At 44.1% G+C, this 23,403-nt stretch overlaps 1 protein-coding gene across 12 annotated transcripts in view; it reads left to right on the top strand.

Annotated features, from left to right (window-relative positions):
• Window positions 1-4,180: 4,180 nt before the first annotated feature.
• Window positions 4,181-23,403, top strand: part of NSD1 (nuclear receptor binding SET domain protein 1) — a 141,041-nt gene continuing 121,818 nt past the window's right edge. Inside the window, exons 1-3 of one of the 12 annotated variants that reach the window (XM_074313415.1) lie at window positions 4,191-4,375; window positions 6,836-6,949; window positions 7,684-7,773. In XM_074313415.1, the coding sequence (XP_074169516.1) occupies window positions 6,920-6,949; window positions 7,684-7,773 (120 nt within the window). In that variant the 5' untranslated portion in view covers window positions 4,191-4,375; window positions 6,836-6,919. The other 11 variants (XM_074313413.1, XM_074313418.1, XM_074313412.1 and 8 more) reach the window with 11 other exon arrangements.

Raw genomic sequence — 23,403 nt, 5'->3', positions numbered from 1 at the left:
CCCACATCTATCTGACTCTAGATTCAATAGGTTCTCTTACAATTTTCTGAAAGTGCTGCCTGGCACAGAGGCCTGTGTCTTTTCCAAACACCCCCAAATCCTGTTAGGGAGAGTTTAAGTTCTGCACAACCCATTCGGTCCATAATCAAAACATAATTCTTCTGTCTGTAGGAGAGGAGCGGAGGAGATAGATCGGCATTAGGAAATGTTTCCCTAGAACTTACTTTGAGCCTCAAGGTCCTGGGCTTGGTCACTGAAGGTCAGAGAAGCATATGCCCTGAGTCTTGTAAGGGGTTCACCTACTGACTCGACCAGATTGGGAAGCCAATAGCAGGGGCTCATCCGGGAAAAATGACTGCCTACAGGGTTGGGATCAGGGAAAACTTCCAGGAGGAGGAGTCTTCTAACCTGGGCCCTGAAGGATGAGCAGTTTGTAAGACAGTTAGGGGGAAAGGCAGAGGGACCGTCATGAGCACAAGGCTGGATGGAATGTGGCCTATCCTGGGACAGTGAGTAGACTGCAAAGCCAGGAAGTGATGAGGGCAGAGATTAGTGGACACCACACAGAGGCTTTTCCAAAGAGAATGTATGAGAGAAAGAACACCTGAAGGTGGAACCTTGAGTCCTTGGGGCTGGGGCTTAGGCTGCAGGGTCAGGTCAGCAGACAGAAACATGGTATTTTGGGCAGGAAATAAACGTTGCTGGAGGGCCATATGGCTTCAGATGTGGCCATGCATTCCTTGCTTTTAAGTTGAAGCCTGATCCAGTTCTGGGGAAACCCCTGGGTGAGAGGGAGAGGAAGGAAACAGTTCTTGGACCCATCAGAAGAGATGGTTGTGGTGTTCATCAGCATTTGGGATTGATTATCAAAGGCCTCCATGCCTCTCCCAAGACCTGGCTGTTTAGTTGGAAATGGAAGCTGCTCCTTTAGTTGGAAATGGAAGTGCAAGGCTGCTTACTTGCACTGGGAGTTGGGCTCTCAGTAGGTGACACTTCCTCTTCAGAAAATAGGGATAACAATGGTGCCCATCTCAGCATTAAATCAGAGGGTGTCGTGGAGAGTAGCTGGCACAGAAAGAAGAAGCCACAACTGTTATTGAAACAAGACAATCCTGGCCTATCCCATCGGCCAGGCGCTGGCCAGGGTTGTTTCCAGAGGTGGGCTCTATCTCTTCTGGCACTTCTGGAGCAAGCTTTCTACTGCAGAGATGCAAGCCTGAACTTGCTCCTTAACTTTTCTTGGCTCCCTATTGCCTTCCAGATAAAGCTTAAATTGACCAAGTTAGGTCAAGCCTAACTTGAGCAACAAGGCCCTGCAGGGACAGGCCCCTGTGCCTTCCCCATCCTTGCTTGAGGCTCTTTCTGTACTCTGTGCCCCACCACTCCCCGCCACTATCCTCTGGCCACACTGAACTGTGGTCAGTTTCTCCAAAGCCTGGTATTTCTTTGGGCTCTTCTGCTAGAACCTCTACCTCATCCCCTCCTTTCCTGGCTATTTCTGCATGTCCCTCAGGACTCCCTCTGGATGCCACTCCGGGAGGCTTTCTCTGACTGCTCCTGAGGCCTCCTCAAGCTCCCCTAGCACTTCTGGTTTCTCTCTGTGCTCAGCTTTCTACCTATTACTTACCTGTCTTCCCACCCACAAGGCTGTGAGGGGGAGCTCAATAAGTATCTGTTGAATTCATGAATGAAAGTGGGGTAGTTTTAAGAAAAAATGGATCACTGTATGCTGGCCAAATGTCTCCACAGGTATCTATGTCAGCAGGATAGGAATTCTCAGTAACCATAGTTTAAAGATGAGGAAACTGAGGCTAAGGTAATTTTACTTTGCCCAACACTCAAATTCCTGAGCTCCTGTAGGCAAGCCCCTGTGCTGGGTCTTCTCACCATGTTGGAAGGTGTGCTGGCTAAGAGCAATGGATATTAGGCTAATCACACCAGGTGACAGTTAGGGCTCTGAGACGTTATAGAAGGGCTTGATCTTTTGGACCTCAGTTCTTCATATGGCCCCTAAAATGTTAAAGGAAGTACTGCATGTCAAGGGCCCAGTCCACAGCACAGATTCAGCAAGTATTTATTGATTCTAATCTCTGTCTTAAGGATGGGAGGCCCAGAAGGGGTCTCCGAGCTGAGATGAGGAGGGCAGGACAGAGCCTTCTTTCCCCCCTTCAGCAGCCATGTGAAAAGTATGTGGCCCTGTGGGTTCCCTCAGCCCAGTGCTGGCATGTGTGAGGTGCCTGACTAGGGCCTGCTAGATGGGGAGGCTCCAGAGGGGGCTGCTGTGGTTGAGACCTCTGAAGCCAAGTTCTACTCCAAGAGGCAGGAAGGGCCCACTGAGGTCACCCCAGGGAAGTCCAAGAGGTTTCCCCTGAGACCAGTCATTGACCTGTTCCTCCCCAGCTGCCTGTCCCCCTGTAGGCCCTGCTCCTCTTCCATGGGGGGTCAGCTCTGGGAGGAACCATTGTCCCAGCCCCTCTTCACACTTTAGCACCTTTATTTAACTGTCTTTTCCTGAGGCCTGGAGCTTCCCGAGGCAGGCATCTCATCCTTTATTTCCCTGGCACCCAGCACACTGCCTGGAATGCAGGAAATAGTCTCTGAATGAAGCATTCATCAAGTGCTTAGTCTGTACAGGCCCCTAGCACTTACCTTTACTTTGCGGGATCCTCCCAGGGCCCTGTGCATTGGAAGCTGCAGGTAAGGAAACTGAGGCTTGGGGTTGTTAAGTGACTGGCTCAAGGCTATACATATAGTAGCAGCTCCCAGGCCCTCAGGACAGTCTGTGGGAAAGTTGAGAAGAATCTTGATGAGTTGGCAATTGGCAGGGGGTAATCGTCAGTCAGAAATGATTGGCTCAAATTATTAGGTATGAGAAAGGAACCACTCAGAGTTTCCTCACTGAACTGCCTAGAAGAGGTTAGCGGGAGTGACTCCTTAGCAGAACAAAGGGCTGGTCCCTGTAGGGTGGGACCCTGGGGTGTAGACCCAGCTCTTCCCTGGCTGGTCCTAGCACACAAAACACTGCCAACCTGACTTTGCTCCTGGGAACCTTCAATGTACCTCATTCTCTTCAACAGGAGGGCTTCTGGGGGAATCAGTGCCCCCCTCATCACTCAGGTTTCAGTGGGGCACCTTTCATCTGAGAAAACCTGCTTGCTGTCTTGGCAGGGCCTGCATCCCAGCATTTAGTGTGTTAAGATCCTGTAGTGTGCTTTCACGGCTGGACCCAGAGCCATGGAGAGCAGGAGACTAGAGGCATTCTGAGCTCCAAGCCTACTGTCTACTGGGGCCCGTCTCTGGTCCCAGGGTTAAGGTCGGGAAAGTCTGAAGGATGGATTGTAGGGAGCTCCGTAAGGATGCCATGGAGGGCAATGCCAAAAGTGGCCTTTCTCCCAGGTGGGCTCACGGTTAACAGATAGAAGGGCTGTGGATAAACGCTCCACTGGGGCAATAATTATGTACGTTTACTAAGCCCTGGGAGGGATGGTAGTCACGTGGCTCTCGAGGGCGGTGCTCAGCTTTTGAGATGGAGTTAACTTTAATCACTGAAGGCTTTCTGGAGGAGGTGGAATTTTCTGTGGTGATCCATCGTGGTTTTTTCTGAACAGCGAGGATGCACTTAGCACTCTAGGGACCAGCTAGCTGCCAAGGTGAGCTTTTTGCCGGGAAGCAAACCTAGGGGAAGAGAGGGTCGGAGCAGGTTGGGGGAAGGGCCTGGGCGAGGGCAACTGGAGTCGTGGGGTCAACGTGGGCTTGGGTTCCTTGACCTGCCCTAATGCAGTCTTGGATGACTGAACGCGCCATGGCCGTGCAAGGCTGGTGCTGCGGAGCCCCGGGGGCCTGGGTGCAGGCCTCGAGGTCCGAGGCACTCAAGAACAGAGAGCCCCAGGCCGGGGATTAGGCCAGCAGTCTTCGCGGGGCCAGCACGGCAGTCCGCCCTCACAGCGCAGTTCCGCCGGGGTCCCGATGCCCGGCCCGCAGGGGCGAGGCGCGCGCTCCTCGGGGAGCGATGCTGTGGAGCAGGCGGCCTGCGCCAGGCGGCGGTGGCACGAGAGGGCCATCTGCCTGGGTGCTGAGAACTGCAGCGTCCGCGGTGCGAGGCGCGGCCCCTTCGGGCCCCGGGCCCGCGTCCCCTGCCCCGCGCGCACACACCGACCGACGCCCGCCTGCGCCCGCGGCCCGAGTCCCGGTGCCAGGCCCAGACCCAGACGAGGCGCGGGAGGCGGTGCAGGGATTAGTGGACCCCTCCCCCAGCGTTCCCCTCGCCCCGCCCGAGGCAGCGAGGACCCCTGGGCCCGGGGGTGGTGAGGGAGCTTCGTCCCGGCAGTACCCGGGCTGGGGACTCGGCCTCACTGGGCGGGGGCCGCACGGCGAGGTGCGGGCGCGCTGTCAGGCTGCTGTCCGGCTCGGTTGCGGGGGGGGTGGGCTCAGCGCGGGGGTCGCCCGGCCGCATACCCCCGCCGAGGCCACGGCTGGGCGGGCAGTGCCCAGGCGGGTAACCCGACCCGACCCGGCTCCCGGTAGCCGCTCACCCCGCAAGGCCGGGCAGGGGGGAGGGAGAAGAATGGGGAGAGGGGGAAGGGAAGGGGTGGTGGGTGAGGGGCTGTGGGGCCCGCAGGGCCGAGTGCCCGGCCTGTCTACGCTGCTCTAGGGCGGCTGCTTGCGGCGCCCGGGACGAACCAGTCCCCTGCCTCGCGGGCGTCGGGCCTGCGGCAGGAGGGAGCCCTGGGGCTGCACAGGCTTGGCTCAGGGAGGAAGACCCGAGCTGCTGCCTCCATTTTGTTTCCTGCTCAGCTTGGTCTGTGGTGGTGATGGTGGTGTGGGTTTGGGGTGCGGCTGGGCAGGGGGTTCACCTGCGGTCGTGCCTGCTCGGGGCCTGAGGCCTCGAAGACCCCAGCCCGAGCCCCCAGGTGAGACCCGCGGTAGGAGGGGGGTTGTCTTGGCCTCGGGCCGAGCCGAGCGGGCTGAGGACAGGTGCCCAGTGGATGGGGAGCCCGGGCTGTAACCTAAGATGGAGGCCGGGACTGACGCGGGCCCGAGCAAGGCTGGCGGGGCGGTCGGACAGGCCTCAGCCGGGCCAGGTGTCGCTGGGGTTGGGGCTCAAGACAGGTAGGGTGCTGGAGTCGTGTGCAGCTCGGGGCCAGCCCAGCGCCCCGAGGTAGGTGAGGGGACCGGATTGCCACCCACGACGCTCGCAGGCCCCGGCTCTCCGGGGAGGCGCGCGAGGTCCCTAGGGAGCCCGCCTCAGGCCCCGCCCGGGCTGCCGGGCCGCCCGTAGGCCCGGGCCGCGAGCGGGTGCGCAGGGGGAGGGGAGGGGGCGGCAGCGGCGGCTCCGCTGATTGGGCGGCGCGCTCGCGAGCCTGACTTCACCCGCCCTGAACCCCGAAGAGTGAGGCGAGGGGGCGCGCGCGCGCGCGCGCGGTGGGGGCAGGGGTGCGCGCGCACTCCGGGCCAGCAGCACGCGGGCCGGCGCGAGGCGCTCGGTCGCACGCGCCGCCACGGGGGCGCGCGCGGTGGGGGTGTGAGGAGGCGGAGGAGGCGGCGGCGGACTAGGCCGGGGCAGGTCGCGCTCGCTGCCTTCTCCCCTGAAGAGAGACGCGGGGGGGAGGGGGGTACGGCGAGCGGCTTCGCTCTCTCCCCACCCCTCCGCTCGCGCCCCAGTGTTATGAGGGTCACCCCCTCCCCCCAGCCGGCCCGGGAGGGGGCACGGGGCACGGTAACTAGTGCGGTGGGGTGGGCGGCGGGCAGGCGCGAGGAGGGAGGAGGCGGCCGGGCGGGGAAGATGGTGGTGGCCGTGAGGTGAGGGGCGCAGGGGAGGGCCGGGCGCAGCGCGGTGTTGGTGGCCCGCGGCGTTGCAGCCGCGGGCCCCCTCCCCCTCCATCACTACCAGTCGGGCTCAGGCCTAGCCCGCCCGGCCGCCGCGAACTTCCTCCCGGCGCGGCCCGTGCCCCGCCGGCCTATCGTGCACACCTCGGCCTCTGCTTCCCCTCAGGTAGCGGGCTGGGGGATGCGGGGCCGGCTGCCCCCCCGCAGCAAACTTTGCTTGTTGCTGAATATTGATGAGTGTGATCGGCTCGGCCTGGAGGTGCTGCCGTGGCTGCGGGAAGGAGCGCGGCCCGGGCAGGCGGCGGCGGCGTCGGCAGCAGCCATGTTTGTCAAGCTGTAGCAGCTGCTGCTGCTGCTGCCCTGACTCGGCTTCACCGGCTGCCTCCGTTTCTCCCACTGCTGCGTCCTGGCCTCTGGGCCCTGCAGCCGTGGACCGAGCCGGCCTGCAGTCAGGAAGGCGAGCTTCGGGGTGCACCCGGTTCTGCCGATTGGCTTGCGGCCTGCGGACGGCCGCTGTAAAGGCTCTGGCGCCGGCTGGGCGCAGGGTGCAGCGCTATTGTGACCGCTGCGCTCGAGCGAGCCAGGAAGGGGGTAACCTTTTTTGTGCAGCGTCCGGGATCCCCCCTCCCCGACCCTCCGAACCTCACGGGGAAATCTGGCCGCTGGACCCCCAGCGGAGGAGGAGGAAGACAATTCCTGTTTGAGATTTGGGAATTTCTACTGCCAAAGGATTTTAATTTTAGTTCAGCCCAACTGTCCACCAGTCTGCAGTGCAGGAAAAAGGAACGGGCTGTTTCCATGTGGCAAGATCTGCCCACCTCCGGGAAGATGGAGTTTGTGGAGCCTCTCCGAGGCCATTTTTCCATCCTCGGTTGGGGAACTTTTCCGCCCATGGAAGTGCAGCAGAAAGGCATCGAGGCCACTAGGCCTTGAGAAATGGCTGCCATTTTGAAGATAAGAGTCCAATGGCCTGTTAACTCAGATTAATTTCTGTGTTTTTGGATTCCAGGTTGATGCTGGCCCAGGATGGATCAGACCTGTGAACTACCTAGAAGAAATTGTCTGCTGCCCTTTTCCAATCCAGTGAATTTAGATGCCCCTGAAGACAAGGACAGCCCTTTCGGTAATGGTCAATCCAATTTTTCTGAGCCACTTAATGGGTGTACTATGCAGTTATCGACTGCCAGTGGAACATCCCAAAATGCTTATGGACAAGATTCTCCATCTTGTTACATTCCACTGCGGAAACTACAGGATTTGGCCTCCATGATCAATGTAGAGTATTTAAATGGGTCTGCTGATGGATCAGAATCCTTTCAAGACCCTGAAAAAAGTGATTCAAGAGCTCAGTCGCCAATTGTTTGCACTTCCTTGAGTCCTGGTGGTCCAACAGCACTTGCTATGAAACAGGAACCCTCTTGTAATAACTCCCCCGAACTCCAGGTAAAAGTAACAAAGACTATCAAGAATGGCTTTCTGCACTTTGAGAGTTTTACTTGTGTGGACGATGTAGATTCTGAAATGGACCCAGAACAGCCAGTCACAGAGGATGAGAGTATAGAGGAGATCTTTGAGGACACTCAGACCAATGCCACCTGCAATTATGAGCCTAAATCAGAGAATGGTGTAGACGTGGCCATGGGAAATGAACAAGACAGCACACCAGAGAGTAGACACGGTGCAGTCAAATCGCCATTCTTGCCATTAGCTCCTCAAACTGAAACACAGAAAAATAAGCAAAGAAATGAAGTGGACGGCAGCAATGAAAAAGCAGCCCTTCTCCCAGCCCCCTTTTCACTAGGAGATACAAACGTTACCATAGAAGAGCAATTAAACTCAATAAATTTATCTTTTCAGGATGATCCAGAGTCCAGTACCAGTACATTAGGAAACATGCTAGAATTACCTGGAACTTCATCATCATCTACTTCACAGGAATTGCCATTTGTAAGCAGTTTTTGGTACAACTTAAATATACACAAATGTATATGTACAGGCAACTTAAAAGGAAACATAACTAATTGGTTTTTGGTTTATCAGTTCACAGCTGAAAGCCTATTGCTAATGATAAGCTTTTTGGGGAACTTTTACTTTGATTTTTAAATTTATCTCTATTGTACGAGTTTGGTTCTTTTTAGGTTTTCCCAATTAACTCTCCTTTGAGGACTGGCTAAGAGTTAAACTTTTAAGCGTTTTTGATTTAGTTCAGATTTAATTTTCCAAGATGGAGGTGTACATTGTTTAGCTTTTTTTTTTTTAAAGTGATGTTGGCTTGCTGGTATCTTGAGTATAAGTGAACCAACTAATTACTTGGAGTCCTGTTTTCACATAAGGCATGGCTTATTTTTTTGGGTGACTCTTGTTGCAGGTTGAAGTCCAATTTGGGCAAAAATTGGAAGTAACTAAGATGAGACATCAGTCCAAATTTAAATTAGACTAATTTTTCTGAACTACCTGTTGTGAAGGTACAGCATCGTATACTTTAGATAACTACGACTATCAGTAGGCTCTTGAACTTTTCCTAGTTTTTAATTTTGAAGTATATATGTGTGTATGTATGTATATCTAGATTTTATATATATATATATATATATATATATATATATATATATCGTATGTGTGTACATGTGTAGAAATCGAAAAAATTTGAGTTATTCAGTAGTGCTGTGTAATACAGGGTGTTTAAAGTGATAAAATTCTTGTTTATGTGATCTTAGGCAGAATTTCTCAACTGTCTCTAGTTACCTAAGTGATTAGTTGACTTCCTTTAGCCTCAGTTTCATCACCTTTAAAATCTGAAACTTTGATTGTTAAAATCGTTCCTTTCAGCTTTAAATATTTGGTTCTGATTTTGTTTCTGCCCAGACACCCTGTCATGGTCACCTGTAATGTCACCAAAGAGGATTCCTCCCACCCCTACCCCCAACAAATGCCTCTGAAATACTATGTAAAGATTTAACCAGACAGAATTTTAGCGTGTGTGGTGATTGTTTTGTGGCATTAAATAGTCACTTTACCATATAGCCCTGCTATTCTTTAAAGTTACAAAAGGAGAATGTGGGTGTGTCACTTTTGTTTCTATTGATTCGTATCTTAAATATGCTTTAATATTTCTTGGTTTCTTAGCTTGGCAGTTGTAGATTTAAACATTTTGTTTTGGTAGTTACCTTGAGTCTGTATTGTGCTAGATATTTTTTAGGGTGAATAGGCTATATTGGCAACCTATCGGCAGCTCAGATGAATCCATTTTCTTGCGTTCACTTTGAAATTGATTTTATGCACACATACATAGTTTTGCCTTTGTATTTACATGAAAACATAGATCTAACAGTGGAGATAGATGTTTCTTTTTTATTTTATTTTTTTTTTAAGGAGGACGCAGCTCATAATGGCTTTCCACACGGGGATCGAACCGGCACCTTGGTGCTGTCAGCACCAGGCTTTAACCAACTGAGCTAACCGGCCACCCCTAGATGTTTCTTTAGAAGCATACGAGTAGAGGTAGAAATCTGTTTGATTCTCATCAAAGAGATATCGGTGGAGTATTGGTTTTGTTAAAAACAGTTGAAAATATTAGAGCCTATAGACAGTATGTTGTGTATTTAAAATGAGAGTTAGCAAACTTGTATAAATGTAGAAACATTTTTTTCAGGCAGAAAATCTAAATTGTTAAAGAGATTATGGGCTTGAAGAAACAAGTATCTTTAATTTATTCTTTTAGGCCTTTGGGTCAAAGTTGAACTATTGCTTTGATTTTTGCCTGTGATATTTTTTATCTGAGGATTTAAGAACATGAAGTCAATCTCAGAATGCAAATTTAACTGAAAAATATAGTTTGGGAAAGCTGTATAAAATCGTATGTAGCTACACACTATTGACGTATTCAGACTATTCAGTTGATTCAGTGCAGCAGGTATAGCACGCTTACTCTGTATTAGGTCCTGTGCTCAGAGCTGGAAATTTTGCAAAATCTCTAGCAAATGCTGTTTTTCTTCTAGTCTGTCTGTAATATTGTGATAGAATAAAGATTCTCTTGGCGAGAGTAAGAGTAGTTATTAGGGTTGTAAACCTCATGTCTGGAATTAGAGAAAGACACATAATTCAAGATCATATTGTCTGTTGTTTTGTGTATCTAGATATAAGCACACTGTTTGCCTCCTGTCATGAATGAGCAGTTTACCCTCATGTGCTCTTCAGTTATTTTGTTCGCATACAGTGATGTCATTATGTGATTGTCATTATACTTAATAATTCTGACCTGTTGCTTTTATATTTAATGGGGTTGATACCTTCTCATTTCTGCCAGTGTACATATAGTGCACAGTACTTTGTGTGCTGGATAAAATCTTGAAGGAAGGTTGGTCCCCAGAGCTCCAAGTTTAAACAGGCGATACCGTAGTTTATTAAGTGCTTTGCTCTGTGTTGTCTCTGGGTCTCTTCATAGCCTTTTAGTACAAAGAGATGTCATAGAAGACAGGTCAACCTTCAAGGCACTTGAGATTATTGGAGACAAGACTGAAAGCCTTGAAATCATGGAATTATCTGAGTACTCTTGGCATTCTTGAGTGTCTTCTGAAGGTCTCTGATACTTTCCTGGGCCTGAAGTAACTCCTGGTTTTCTCACGAGGCTGATTTGCTGCAGTTGTTTGTTTTCTACCTCACTTAGATATTTTATGGAGAATTTATACTTGAGCAGAGTCAGCAGTAGAAAAAGGGGTAAATCCATCAAGATTATTTCAAAGGGGAAAATTGACAGCCCTTTGGGGACGGCCTGGATTGGAGGAAAAATGGAGCCTGGATTTGAAGAATGAAGGAGAGAGAGAAGTGTAGATGATGTCTAAGGCTTGTCATGTTGGTGACTGAGCCAAAAAACAATTCCTTAGGGTTTCTCTCATCATCCCAGCAATTCTCTACTCCCTCCTTTCCTCTCTCGGAAGAAAATTGATCCTATCTCCACACCTCTCAGGTTGTGCTATCCAACTTCCTCCTTGCTGGAGGACCTTGTTTTATTCATTACTCTTTCCCTCTGGGATGTGTATTCTCTGCCTCTCTACTGCATCACATTTTCTGCCTAAAAACAAGATGACATCCTCCTATTCTAAAGGAACCTTCTTCTATCTTGTAACCCTCTAATTATCTTTCCCCTTTACTGGTGAATTTCTTTTTTCTTTTTTTAAGTTTATGTTGGGAAACTATTTCTCCAGGGCCCATCAGCTTCAAGTAGTTGTCCTTCAATCCAGTTGTGGAGGGCGCAGCTCAGCTCCAAGTCCAGTTCCTGTTTTCAATCTTTGGTTGCAGGGGATGCAGCCCACCAACCCATGAGGGAATTGAACTGGCAACCTTGTTGAGAGCTCGCAGGCAGCAACTGAGCCATCTGGCCACCCCTACTGGTGAATTTCTTGAAAGAATTGTCTGCTTCATTTATCTCTGCTTAAAGCTCTCTGGATTGGCTTCTCTGTCCTCCACTCTACTGAAGCTGTTCTTTCATAAATCACAAATGACACTTCCATACTTATCCTACTAGATTTGCAGTATTTTCACCACTACTCCTTTAAATAGTTCTTTTTTTTTTTAAATTAAAGTTTATTGGGGTGACAATTGTTAGTAAAGTTACATAGATTTCAGGTGTACAATTCTGTGATACATTATCTATGTCTCACGTTGTGTGTTCACCACCCAGGGTCAGTTCTCTTTCGATCACCATATATTAGACATATATTAGACCCCGTTTACCCTCTTCTAGAGCCCTCTTCCCCCCTTACTCTCTGGTACCCCTAAACTGTTTTCTGTGTCTATGAGTTTTTGTTTCTCATTTGTTAGTCTTGTTCTTTTGTTGTTTTCAGTTTTATATCCCACATATCAGTGAAATCATATGGTTGTCTATTTTTTCTGTCTTATTTCGCTTAGCATTATAGTTTCAAGATCCATCCATGTTGTCACAAGTGGTACTATTTCATCTTACCGCCGAACAGTATTCCATTGTGTATATATACCACGACTTCTTTATCCTTTCATCTTTCGAAGGACATTTTCATTGTTTCCATGTCTTGGCCGCCGTAAATAAAGCTGCAGTGAACATTGGAGCACACGTGTTTTTTGACTGCTTCTTCTCTTCCTTTCCTCTTTCCTTAATTCTCTGCAGTTTCATCCACTTTCATTGATTCATTTTGCTGCTACTGTGCTGTGTGGAAACTCGCGACTTGATTTCTGAGCATCAGACCAAGAAAGTCTAATTGCCAACCAAGCTTCTCTTTTATTGCCAAACATGCATTTCCTTCTGTGTTAATGATGGCATCATCCTCCTGTTCATTTCAAGGCAGGAAACGTTGGAGTCACTTATTCATTTGCATGATCAAAGCACATTGAATGCCTGCCTCCTCCATGCTAGGCACTGCTGGTATGAAAGAAAGTCTGTGTTCTTAAGGAACTTGACTGTGTGGGGAAGACAAGTGTCAACAATGACAATACAGAATACTAAGTGGTTTGGGAGGTGTTATCGATGCAGTACTGGAGGAGTGTGGAGGAGGCATGCCTGGAGTAATCAGGACAAACTTCACAGAGGGGTTGTATATAATTTGAGAAGAGACATGCTGTATGTAACAGGGAATAGCATATACAAGTTTCAAGAAATCCTTTGATGGGAATCTGGGAAGAGTGGGGTTGTCAGGAGATAAAGATAGGCCTTGTATGCCTTGCTATAGAGCTGAGTTTTTATGTTACTTCTCAATAATACATATCTCTTCAGTCTTTTCATTCCCATTCTACTATGAGGTCTTTATCACTGATCTTCATACAATTTTTCTCTCCAGTCTATCTTATACAAAGTTACTTTTGGCCTTGAAAATGAGAAATACTAGGTCTCTGATTTATCTTTAATGCCTATTCCTCTCCTCATTTGCCTACCAAATAAAGCCCAAATTCAATGTCCTTCAATAGATAGGACCCCCGTCATGACCTTTCCAAATCATATGCTATACCCAGGTCATCCTGGATTGTTAGTGGTGCCTTGCTTCATACTGTCCCCTGGCTCAGGCCTTCATCTTCCTGGTCTGATTTCATCTTTGCATCTTAACAATGTGTAGCATGGTGCCTTCTTTGTATTAGACACTCATATTTATTGAGTAAAAGAATGAATGGTGCTATTACAGAGATGAGGGGGCTAAATTTTAGATTAGGATGATGATGGATGGAATCTCAGCTCTCGTCTTCAATGTACCAAATTTCAAAACTTAAGAGGTGTTTTTTGCCTTCATGTCCTTATGCACTCAATTTCTAAGGCCTTTGAATTTGAGCTCCCTAATATCTCAAGCATTAATTTTTCTCTCGCTTCTCACTTTCAATCTCCTAATTAAGTATATTAAATCGTAATGATTTTATGTTGGACCCATCTCAGTGTATACTGTGCTACCTGTTTATTTGGAGAAGTTCCTTTAATCTCTCTGAGGCCCAGTTCCTTATTTCTAAATTAGGGCTGATACCTAACATGCAAGGTTGCTTGAGAGGAGGGTGTAAAAGATAATTTATTTGAAGCAACTAGTTCTGAAGGAGGAGCTCATTAAGTGATGCCTGTTATATGCCAAGAGCCAAATGCAATTTGAAAGAGCTGTGAATTTTGAGAAACATCTTTGCATTTTTAGTTTTGTCTCTATTCCAAAACTCTTTTCTTGCTAATTGATAAGGACATTAAACTGTTGACAGTTTATTTTTGTTTAACAATTGGGAATTTGATCCATTTTTGTTTGATAATCAGGAGTATTTAATTTGTGCAGTAGGATCAGTATCTTTCTGTAGCCTAACTATTAAGTGGTGTAACTTTATGACGTTGTTGCTTTTGTTGCTTGTATTTTGTTAGGGATATAAATGTTTCATTTCCACCTTCTGGGAAGCCCATTGAAAAGAGACCCGCCTCTTTTCTGGTTCTGGGTTTGATTTTCAATTAACAGTTGTTCCTGAAACTTTTCAAATGATCTCAAGTGCAGCCTTTTGAAGAAATTGTTATGAATCTTTTTAGTTAGAAAAGTAATTAATATCCGTGGTTAAAAAAAGTCAAATTAAAAAATAGAATGTAAAAGTCTTTTTTTCTGTCACCCCCATATACTTCCTCGTTTGCACTGTTGGTATTCTATTAGAATTTTCTTTGTAAATCTTTTGGTAGCACAAGTGTCTTAATAGATGTATTATTCGATATCTTGGTTAATATGTTAGGGACATCTTGTTATATGAGCATACATCTCCATTCTTTTTTTTCTTTTTATTGAAATTTTTATTGGGGTTAATATAGATCCACATGCATTTTTAAGAATCTGGAGAGATCCCTTGTATATTTTGCCTCGTTTTGCAATGGTAATGTTTTGCAAAAACATCTAATATCACAGCTAGGATATTGATTTGACGTTGCTATAATACACCAATCTTATTCAGGTTTCCCCTTAATAAATTGAAACAGATATTAGTGTTTGTTCCTGGTATTAGTTGAAATTTCTTTATTAAGGCTTCTAAAGTTCTTTCCACATCTCCAGTGACCTTATGTAAAATGCCATAATATTCTATTAAAGATTGCTGGAAGGATAAAATCCATTTTGGATTAAATTAAAAATAATTACTGGTTATATGATATCCCCTAGTATACTAGGAAGAGTCTGAAGGTAGTCTTTCTTTGTAAATTATGAGAGTATATTCCCCTTGTCATTTCTCATTTCTCTTTTTAAAAAATTTATATTGGGGAACTGATTTTTTTTTTTCCCAGGACCCATCAGCTCCAAGTCAAGTCATTGTTTTCGCTCTAGTTGTGGAGGGCGCAGCTCACTGGCCCATGTGGGAATTGAACAGGCAACCTTGGTGTTAAGAGCACTGCACTCTAACCAAGTGAGCCAAGTGGCTGCCCCATCTAATTTCTCTTGATATTGTAATTGGAACTGTTGAAATCCCTGGTGAAAGTAGGTGATGTACAGGTTATATCTGTACCGAGTAAAAATAACAGACATTGATGTCATGTAATTGTCATTGGAATTTTACATTCAAAGTCATTTCTTTAACATTGTAGTTGGTTCAATTGACAATGTATTGAATCTATTTTTATAATTAGTATATCAAAGAACAACACTTCACCATGCCATGATCTGTAAAGAATTGCAGAGCAGTTGGAGAGAAGCAATAAAGTTCTACATTTAAAGTGCTTTTCTTTTTAACGTAGTAGAGCTTTGTGGCAGAAGTGTTATATAGTAGTGCAGGTAATTAAACCACTGAAATTAGTTCTGTGGTGGAGTAGACTAGAGTTATAAGTAAAGTTTTGAAAGGTACCTTACTAATTTCATAGTAAAGTATGTGGAACTCTTTCCTAAGGATAAACTGTTCATAGTGGAATTACCAGGGAAATGGGTTAAATTTTTTGTGTCTCTTGATGTACCTACTTCTTTTCTGTATGGCTTTCCAAAAGGACTGTACCATTTTGCACAGATCTAAGTAGTGTATGAGTCTAGCATTTTCCACACTTGGATAACAAAGCCAATTTTTATAGCATTGATTTTTTTTCTTTATTAAATAGGTATATAATTCTACCACAGGTTGATTTAATTAATACAACTTGATTATCAAAAATGATTTCTGTTAGTTTACTGTTTATATTTTTCCTATGACCTTTGTGTCTATATCCTTTGCTGACTTATCTGTTTGGATTTTAATGTTTTATAGCTGTTACCCTTTTATCTCATTGGGTATAAATATTTCTTCTCAATCTGTTTTTCATTTTAGTTAATGATTTTCTGTAGTTGTACAGCTGAAGTTTCATTTTCAGTATAGCCAGATCTGTGGTTTGGAGTGATTTTTTTAAAAAATTGATTCATAGCTTATTATGCTTCTATATATTTGATATAGAATTTTATAGACTTGTAAAAATTTGAAGAAATATCTGCTGCAGTCTTATTGATTTAATAGGGATTTTATTTTAATATCTAGTACTATGCTGGTGATAATTTTTTATAGTGCCTTTAATATCCTTGTTGAAAACATAAATTCTTAGAACTGTGGAAAGAATGTTTTCCTCTGTATCAGTTATCTATTCTGCCTAACACATTACATTCAAATTTAGCAGCCTAAAACAAGCATTGTCAGAGGATTAGGAATCAGGGAGTGGCTTAGCTGGGTGGTTCTGGCTCAGAGTCTCATGAGATTGCAATTGAGATGACGCTAGAACTGCAGTCATCTGAAGGCTGTAAGATCCCTGTCCAAGATGGCTCACGCGTGGCTGCTGGCTATAGGAAGCCTCAGTTCCTTGCCATGTGAGCCTTTCCATAGGGCTGCTCATTTTGTCCCTGACTTCCCCCAGAGTGAATGAACCAAGAGAGGAGGAGGGACCAAGCAGGAACATCCAAGGGGACACAATTTGGGAAGGGACTACACAAGGGCCTGAATACCATGAGGTGGGAACCATTGGGGGCCATCCAGGGGGCTGGTTACCACATCCACAAAACAAATGAATAGTTTAATTAAAGGAGAATTAGCTTAAGTATACAAGTGTCTCCTGTAATGAACCACTTTTCACTTTTAAGCTGAACTAGTGGACTTTGTTTTTTCACATTTAATTTTTGAAGAGGTATGTGATTCAAAAATATAAAAAGGTAACCAGTGAAGCACCCTTGTACTTTGTCTGCTCGGTTAACACCTTCAATTCCTGTGGCCTCTTCCCATCATTTTTTATGACAAAGGTAGCGGATTGTTATGTACCCTTAATCTTGACTTTTTAAAAAAAATATATCATTGAAATCTTTCCATTTTAGAACATAGTTTTCACGTTGTTTTTTACAACTGGATAGTGTTCTATTGTATAAGTGTATGCGACGTTTTTAATTCAGACATTCTTTTGCTGAAAGTGAATAACCGTACACATAAGCAATTTTGAATGTATGCAAATACAACTGTAGGATAAATCTCCAGAAGTGGAATTGTGGGTCAAAGTTAAATATGTTTATAATTTTGAAAGATATTGCCAAATTCCCCATTAAAAAAGTGTATATAGTTACACTCCCAATCAGCAGTATATTGAATGTGGCTATTTCAATGGGGATTCTTTATTTAATTTTTATTTTTAATTGTGGTAAAATACACATAGCATAAACTTTACCATCCTACTCAATTTTAAGTGTGCAGTTCAGTAATTTTAAGTATATTCACATTTTTGTGCAACCATTCTCCAGAATGCTTTCCATCTTGAAAAACAAAGTATCCATTAAACAACTTCCCACCCTCCAGCCCCCACCCCCTGGCAATCACCATCCTACTTTCTGCCCCTGAATTTCACTGCTCTAGATATGTCATGTAAGCGGAATCATATAGTATTTATCTTTTTGTGACTGGCTTATCTCACTTAGTAGAATGTATTCAGAGTTCACCTATGTTGTAGCATGTCAGAATTTTCTTCCTTTTTAAAGATAACCTATTGTATGTAACACCACATTTTCTTTGTTCATCAAGTCAGTGGACACCTTTTGTCTATTGTGAATAACGCTGATATGAACATGGGTGTACAAATGAATCTTTTGGGATTCAGTGGGGATTCTTCTCTTCTTTTTCTTTCTTTCTTTTTTTTTTTTTAAGGGCGCAGCTCACAGTGGCCTCTGCGGGGATCGAACCGTTAATTTTGGTGCTACCAGCACCATGCTCTAACCAACTGAACTAACCAGCCATTCCCCAGTGGGGATTCTTAATGAAGGTACTTCTTATAGCTGAGGGGGAAAGGAATAATAAACTTTTATTTGGTACCCAAATTACCCAGAGTTTAGATATTTTGTACTTTTTCCCTTTTTTTTTTTTACATTCATCTTTTGCTTCTCTGCACTTCTTTTTTTTTTTTTAATTTTAATTTTATTAAATTTATTGGGGTGACAATTGTTAGTAAAATTACATAGATTTCAGGTGTACAATTCTGTGTTACATCATCTATAAATCCCATTGTGTGTTTATCACCCAGAGTCAGTTCTCCTTCCATCACCATATATTTGATCCCCCTTACCTTCATCTCCCACCCCCCACCCCCCACTTTTTCCCTTTTTAAAAAAAGTTTTCTAAGGTATTTTTTGTTGTAAAAGCATGGACTTTTAAAAATTAAATCAACATCCTACATTTACATCATTTTACATAAGAATTCTTTTCAGTGTTTCAACTTCAAATATATATTACTTGTATAATTATAAATTAAAAAAACATAGTAGCTGCCGTTTTAAAAATTATTGAAAAATACACCGTCTCAAGGGGGACAACTCAGTGGCTTTAGTATATTTACAGAGTTGAACAAACAAAACCACTAATTACAGAACATTTCTTTACCCAAAAAGAAACCCTGTAGTAGCAGTCATTCCTTATTCTCCCCTCCCCGAGCCCCTGACAACCACTAATTTACTTTCTGTCTGTGGATTTACCTATTCTGGGTATTTCATATAAATGGAATCTTAATCTGTGGCCTTTGGCCTTTTGTGTCTGACTTCTTTCATTTAGCATAACGTTTTTAGGTTTATTCATGTTGTAGTATGTATAAGTACTTAATTCCATTATATTGCCAAATAATACTGCATTGTACTGATATACCACATTTTGTTTATCCATTGATTAGTTGATGGACATATTGTTTCCACTTTTTTGGCTGTTAGGAGGAATGCTTTTAATGAACATTTATGAACAGGTTTTTTTGTGTGAATATATATTTTCAGTTCCCTTGAGTATATTCCTAGGAGTGGTATTACTGGGTCATGTGGTGACTGTTGAACGTTTTGAGGAACTGCCACACTTTTGATCAGTGGCTGCACCATTTTACAATCCCACTAGCAATGTATGAAGGTTTTAATTTCTTCATATTCTTGCCAACACTTGTTATTATTGTTTAATTTTAGCCGTCCTATTGAGTGTCAAGTGTTACTGTATCTCATTGTGGTTTTGATTTACATTTCCCTGATGACTAATGATGTCAAGCATCCTTTTATGTGCTTATTGACTATTTGTACAGCTTCCTTGGCGAGTCTGCAAATCCTTTGCTTATTTTCTTTGTTTTTTTAAAGGAGGGCACAGCTTACAGTGGCCCATGCAGGGAATGAACCGGCAACCTTGGCGTTATTAGCTCCACGCTCTAACCAGCTGAGCGAATCGGCCACCGCTGCCTGTTTTTTAAATATTGGTTTACTTTTTATTGTTGAGCTGTAGTAGTTCCTTATATATTCTGGATATATATTAGCTATGATTTGCAAATATTTTCTCCCATTCTGTGGGCTTTTTCATTTTCTTGGTGGTATCCTTGAAGCATAAAGGTTGTTAATTTTGATGAAGTTGAGTTTATTTTCTTTCTTTGCTTATGCTTTTGGTGTTATATCCAAGAAACCATTGCCTAATCCAAGATCAGGAAGATTTACTTCTATGTTTTCTCCTAAAAGTAATATCTTTAGCTCGTACGTTTTGGTTTTTGATCATTTTGAATTTTTGTTTATGACGTGAGGTCGGAGCCCAACTTTTGTATGTGGGTGTCCAGTTGTCCCAACATCATTTGTTGAAAAAGACTATTCTTTCCCTATTGAATGATCTTGGCCTTGTTGAAAATACAGTAGTTCCTCCTTATCCTCAGAGGGTACATTCCAAGACCCCCAGTGGATCCCTGAATCAATCCATGGATAGTATCAGACCCTATGTACACTATACATACGCATACATACCTGTGATAAAGTTTATTTTGTAAATTAGGCATAGTAAGAGATTAACAACAATAATACATAGAACAATTATAACAAGGTACTGTAATAAAAGTTACATGAATGTGTTCTCTCTCTCTCATAACCAATCTGATAACCTAGATGGCTACTAAGTGACTAACGGGTAGGTAGTGTATACAGCACGCATATGCTGGACAAATACATGATTCCTGGGATGGCTGGAACAGGATGGCTTAAGATTTCACACACTACTCCGAATGGCATGCAATTTAAAACTTATGAATTACTTATTTCTGGAATTTTGCATTTAATGTTTTTGAACCATGGTTGACTGCAGGTACCTGAAGCTGAAGAAAAGTGAAACCGTGAATAAGTGGGGACTACTATATTTAAGGATTTATTTCTGGAGTCTCAAATCTACTCTTTCGTTGATTTATATGTGTATCCTTAGCCAGTGCTATACTTTTTTTTTTAATTTATTTTTTTAAAGATTTTATTGGGGAAGGGGAACAGGATGTTATTGGGGAACAGTGTGTACTTCCAGGACTTTTTTCCAAGTCAAGTTGTTGTCCTTTCAATCTTTTTTTTTTTTGAAGGGGAACAGGACTTTATTGGGGAACAATGGTCAAATTGTTGTCCTTTCAATCTTAGTTGTGGAGGGTTCTGTTCAGCTTCAAGTTGTTGTTCTTTCAGTCTTAGTTGTGGAGGGCGCAGCTCAGCTCCAGGTCCAGTTGCCGTTGCTAGTTGCAGGGGGCACAGCCCACCATCCCTTGCGGGAGTCGAACCAGCAACCTTGTGGTTGAGAGGACACTCTCCATCCAACTGAGCCATCCGGGAGCTCAGCGGCAGCTCAGCTCAAGGTGCCGTGTTCAATTTTAGTTGCAGGGGGCGCTGCCCACCATCCCTTGCGGGAGTCGAAGAATTGAACTGGCAACCTTGTGGTTGAGAGCCCGTGCTCCAACCAACAACTGAGCCATCCGGGAGACAGCTTAGCTCAAGGTGCCCTGTTCAATCTTAGTTGCAGGGGGTGGAGCCCACCATCCCTTGTGGGACTCAAGGAGTTGAACCGGCAACCCTGTGGTTGAGAGCCCACTGGCCCATGTGGGAATCGAACTGGCAGCCCTCGGAGTTAGGAGCACGGCGCTCTAACCTCCTGAGCCACAGGGCCGGCCCAGTGCCATACATTTTTGATTGATGTAGTTTTGTAGTAAGTTTGGAAATCAGGAAGTGTGAGTCCTCTAACTTTGGTTTTCATTTTTAAGATTGTTTTAGATATTTTAGGTCTGTTGCATTTTGTTGCTTTTTTTTTTCTGTTGCATTTTCATACAGATTTTAGGATCAGCTTGTCAATTTCTGCAAAAAAGGGTATGGAGATTGTGTTGAGTCTGTAGATCACTTTGGGGCTTATCATCATCGTATTGTTTCCAATCCAGGAACATGGGATACCTTCCCATTTATTGAGGTCTTTTTTAATGTCTCTCAGTGGTGTTTCGTAATTTTCAGTGTATAAGTCTTGTGCTCCTTTTTAAACATTTATTCCTAAATGTTTTATTTTTTTATTTTTTTTAATAATTATTGTACTTTTTTTTTAAAGATTTTTTTTTAATTGGGGAAGGGGTACAGGGCTTTACTGGGGAACAGTGTACTTCCAGGACTTTTTTCCAAGTCAAGTTGTTGTCCTTTCAATCTTAGTTGTGGAGGGCGCAGCTCAGCTCCAGGTCCAGTTGCCGTTGCTAGTTGCAGGGGGCACAGCCCACCATCCCTTGTGGGAGTCGAACTGGCAACCTTGTGGTTGAGAGGATGCACTCCAACCAACTGAGCCATCCGGGAGCTCAGCGGCAGCTCAGCTCAAGGTGCCGTGTTCAATCTTAGTTGCAGTGGGCAGAGCCCACCATCCTTTGCGGGTCTCGAGGAGTTGAAATGGCAGCCTTGTGGTTGAGAGCCCACTGGCCCATGTGGGAATCGAACCGGCAGCCTTCGGAGTTAGGAGCATGGTGCTCTAACCGCCTGAGCCACCGGGCCTGCCCCAAATGTTTTATTTTTTGATGCTATAGCAAACAGAATTGTTAATTTTGTTTTTGGATGGTTCTTTGTTAGTGTATAGAAATACAATGTGTTTTTGTATATTGATCTTGTATCTTGCAATCTTGCTGAATTCCTTTATTTTAATAAATTTTGAAAAATTTTGTAGGATTTTTGTATATATAATATCATGTCATCTGCAGACATAGTTTTACTTTTTCCTTGGTAATCCTAGTACTTTGTTTTTGTTTCCTGATTAATTTCATGGCTAGAATCCCCAGTATAATGTTGAATAGAAATGGTGAGAGTGGACATCCTTGTCTTACTGCTGATCTTGGGGGAATGCATCCAGTTGTTCATTAAGTATGATTTTGTCTGAGTGTTTCAGATTGAGGAAGGTACTTTGTATTCTTAGTTTGTTGAATTTATTTTTAAACAAACAAACTTTTTAAAACAAAAATGTGTATGTCATGATTGTGTAGTTTGATGAATTTTCACATACACACTTTAGTAAGTACCATTTTAAGTGTAATCTCTTAGAAATTTTGAGGTGTGTCTGACAGTGGATTCCACACATCCAGTGAGGATGCTGAGGACGGGCTGGAGCCTGGCTGGGCCACACTGCAGGATAGGCCACTGCAGGATGGGCTACTGCAGGATCTCTAAAGTCCAGAACGAACCAAGAGGGTTTTAGAAGGGGCGTGTTGAATGTTTTTTATCATGAATAGGTGTTAGGTTTTGTCAAACATCTTTTCATCTATTTAGATGATCATATTTCCCCTGCTGCATTTCGTTATTTATTTATTTATTTATTTTTCTTTTTTCTCCCGTTCTTCTGCCCTCCCCCCCCCCCACTCCGGTTCAAGCCGTTGTTTCTCAGTCTAGTTGCGTTGGACACAGCTCCCTGGCCCATGCTGGTGTTATGAGCCTTGCCCCTCTCTCCCATTCCCCTCCTCCCCCTCCCCCTTGTCGCCTCTTACCTCCCTCTCCCCTTGAGCCATCGGGCCAGCCCTCTTCATTCTTTTAATATGATCTATTACATTGACTGATTTTTTTGGGTGGGTTACTTTGAACCAGCCTTGCATTGCTAAGATAAATTCCACTTGTTCATGTCACTGTATTTTATATGTCACTGTATTTGGGTTGGTATTATTTTCTTGAGGATTTTTGCATCTTCATGCATAAGGGATACTAGTCTATGGTTTTCTTGTGATGTCTTTGTCTTGGTGTCAGTGTAAATACTGTCCTAATAGAATGAGTTTGACTTCATTTTTATGTGATTAGTTTTATAATAGGAGTTACTTTCTAAGTTTTCAATTGAAAGTAACTTTACGAAGTCCATTTTATTGTACTTTTGCATTTTGAAAATTGCTAACATTAACCGCGACATAGTACATTCCTTTATCACTCAGTGATGGTTTGCGTGTCAGGCATTCTTAAGACAATGTGGTGGAAGTTAGAGCAGGACAATCTGAGCGAGGCTAGGTTTAGGATTCCAAGGTTTGAAATAGCTGCTGCTTTGGGAGAATAAGGAGTTCAATATGGCATGATTAGACTGGGAATGTTGACCAGGACAGGATGATAATTGGAAGGGGGTAGTCAAGGTCTAGCACTTTCCTTGAGTTCTATCCCTTTTTTTGTTTAAATGATTGAAATTATATATTTTTTCCATTTGTATTTGCTTGTGAACTCTTGATTTTTCTGTCTAGTATTAACCTGTTTCTTAATTTTGGCTGCTACTCATTAGGACAAAGTATAGATTAAATCTCATCAAAAAAGTCATAAGTCTTTCCACACTGTTACTGAGGATTTGTTAAAATTGTTACTACAGTTTAAAAAAATAACATTTATTAGTATTGTATTTAAC

The sequence above is a fragment of the Rhinolophus sinicus genome, linkage group LG10 (genome assembly GCF_036562045.2).
Source record: "Rhinolophus sinicus isolate RSC01 linkage group LG10, ASM3656204v1, whole genome shotgun sequence".
In the NCBI taxonomy this organism is placed as follows: Eukaryota; Metazoa; Chordata; class Mammalia; order Chiroptera; family Rhinolophidae; genus Rhinolophus; species Rhinolophus sinicus.
Note: the sequence above shows the minus strand (reverse complement) of the source record. Positions and strands in the feature narration are given on the sequence as shown.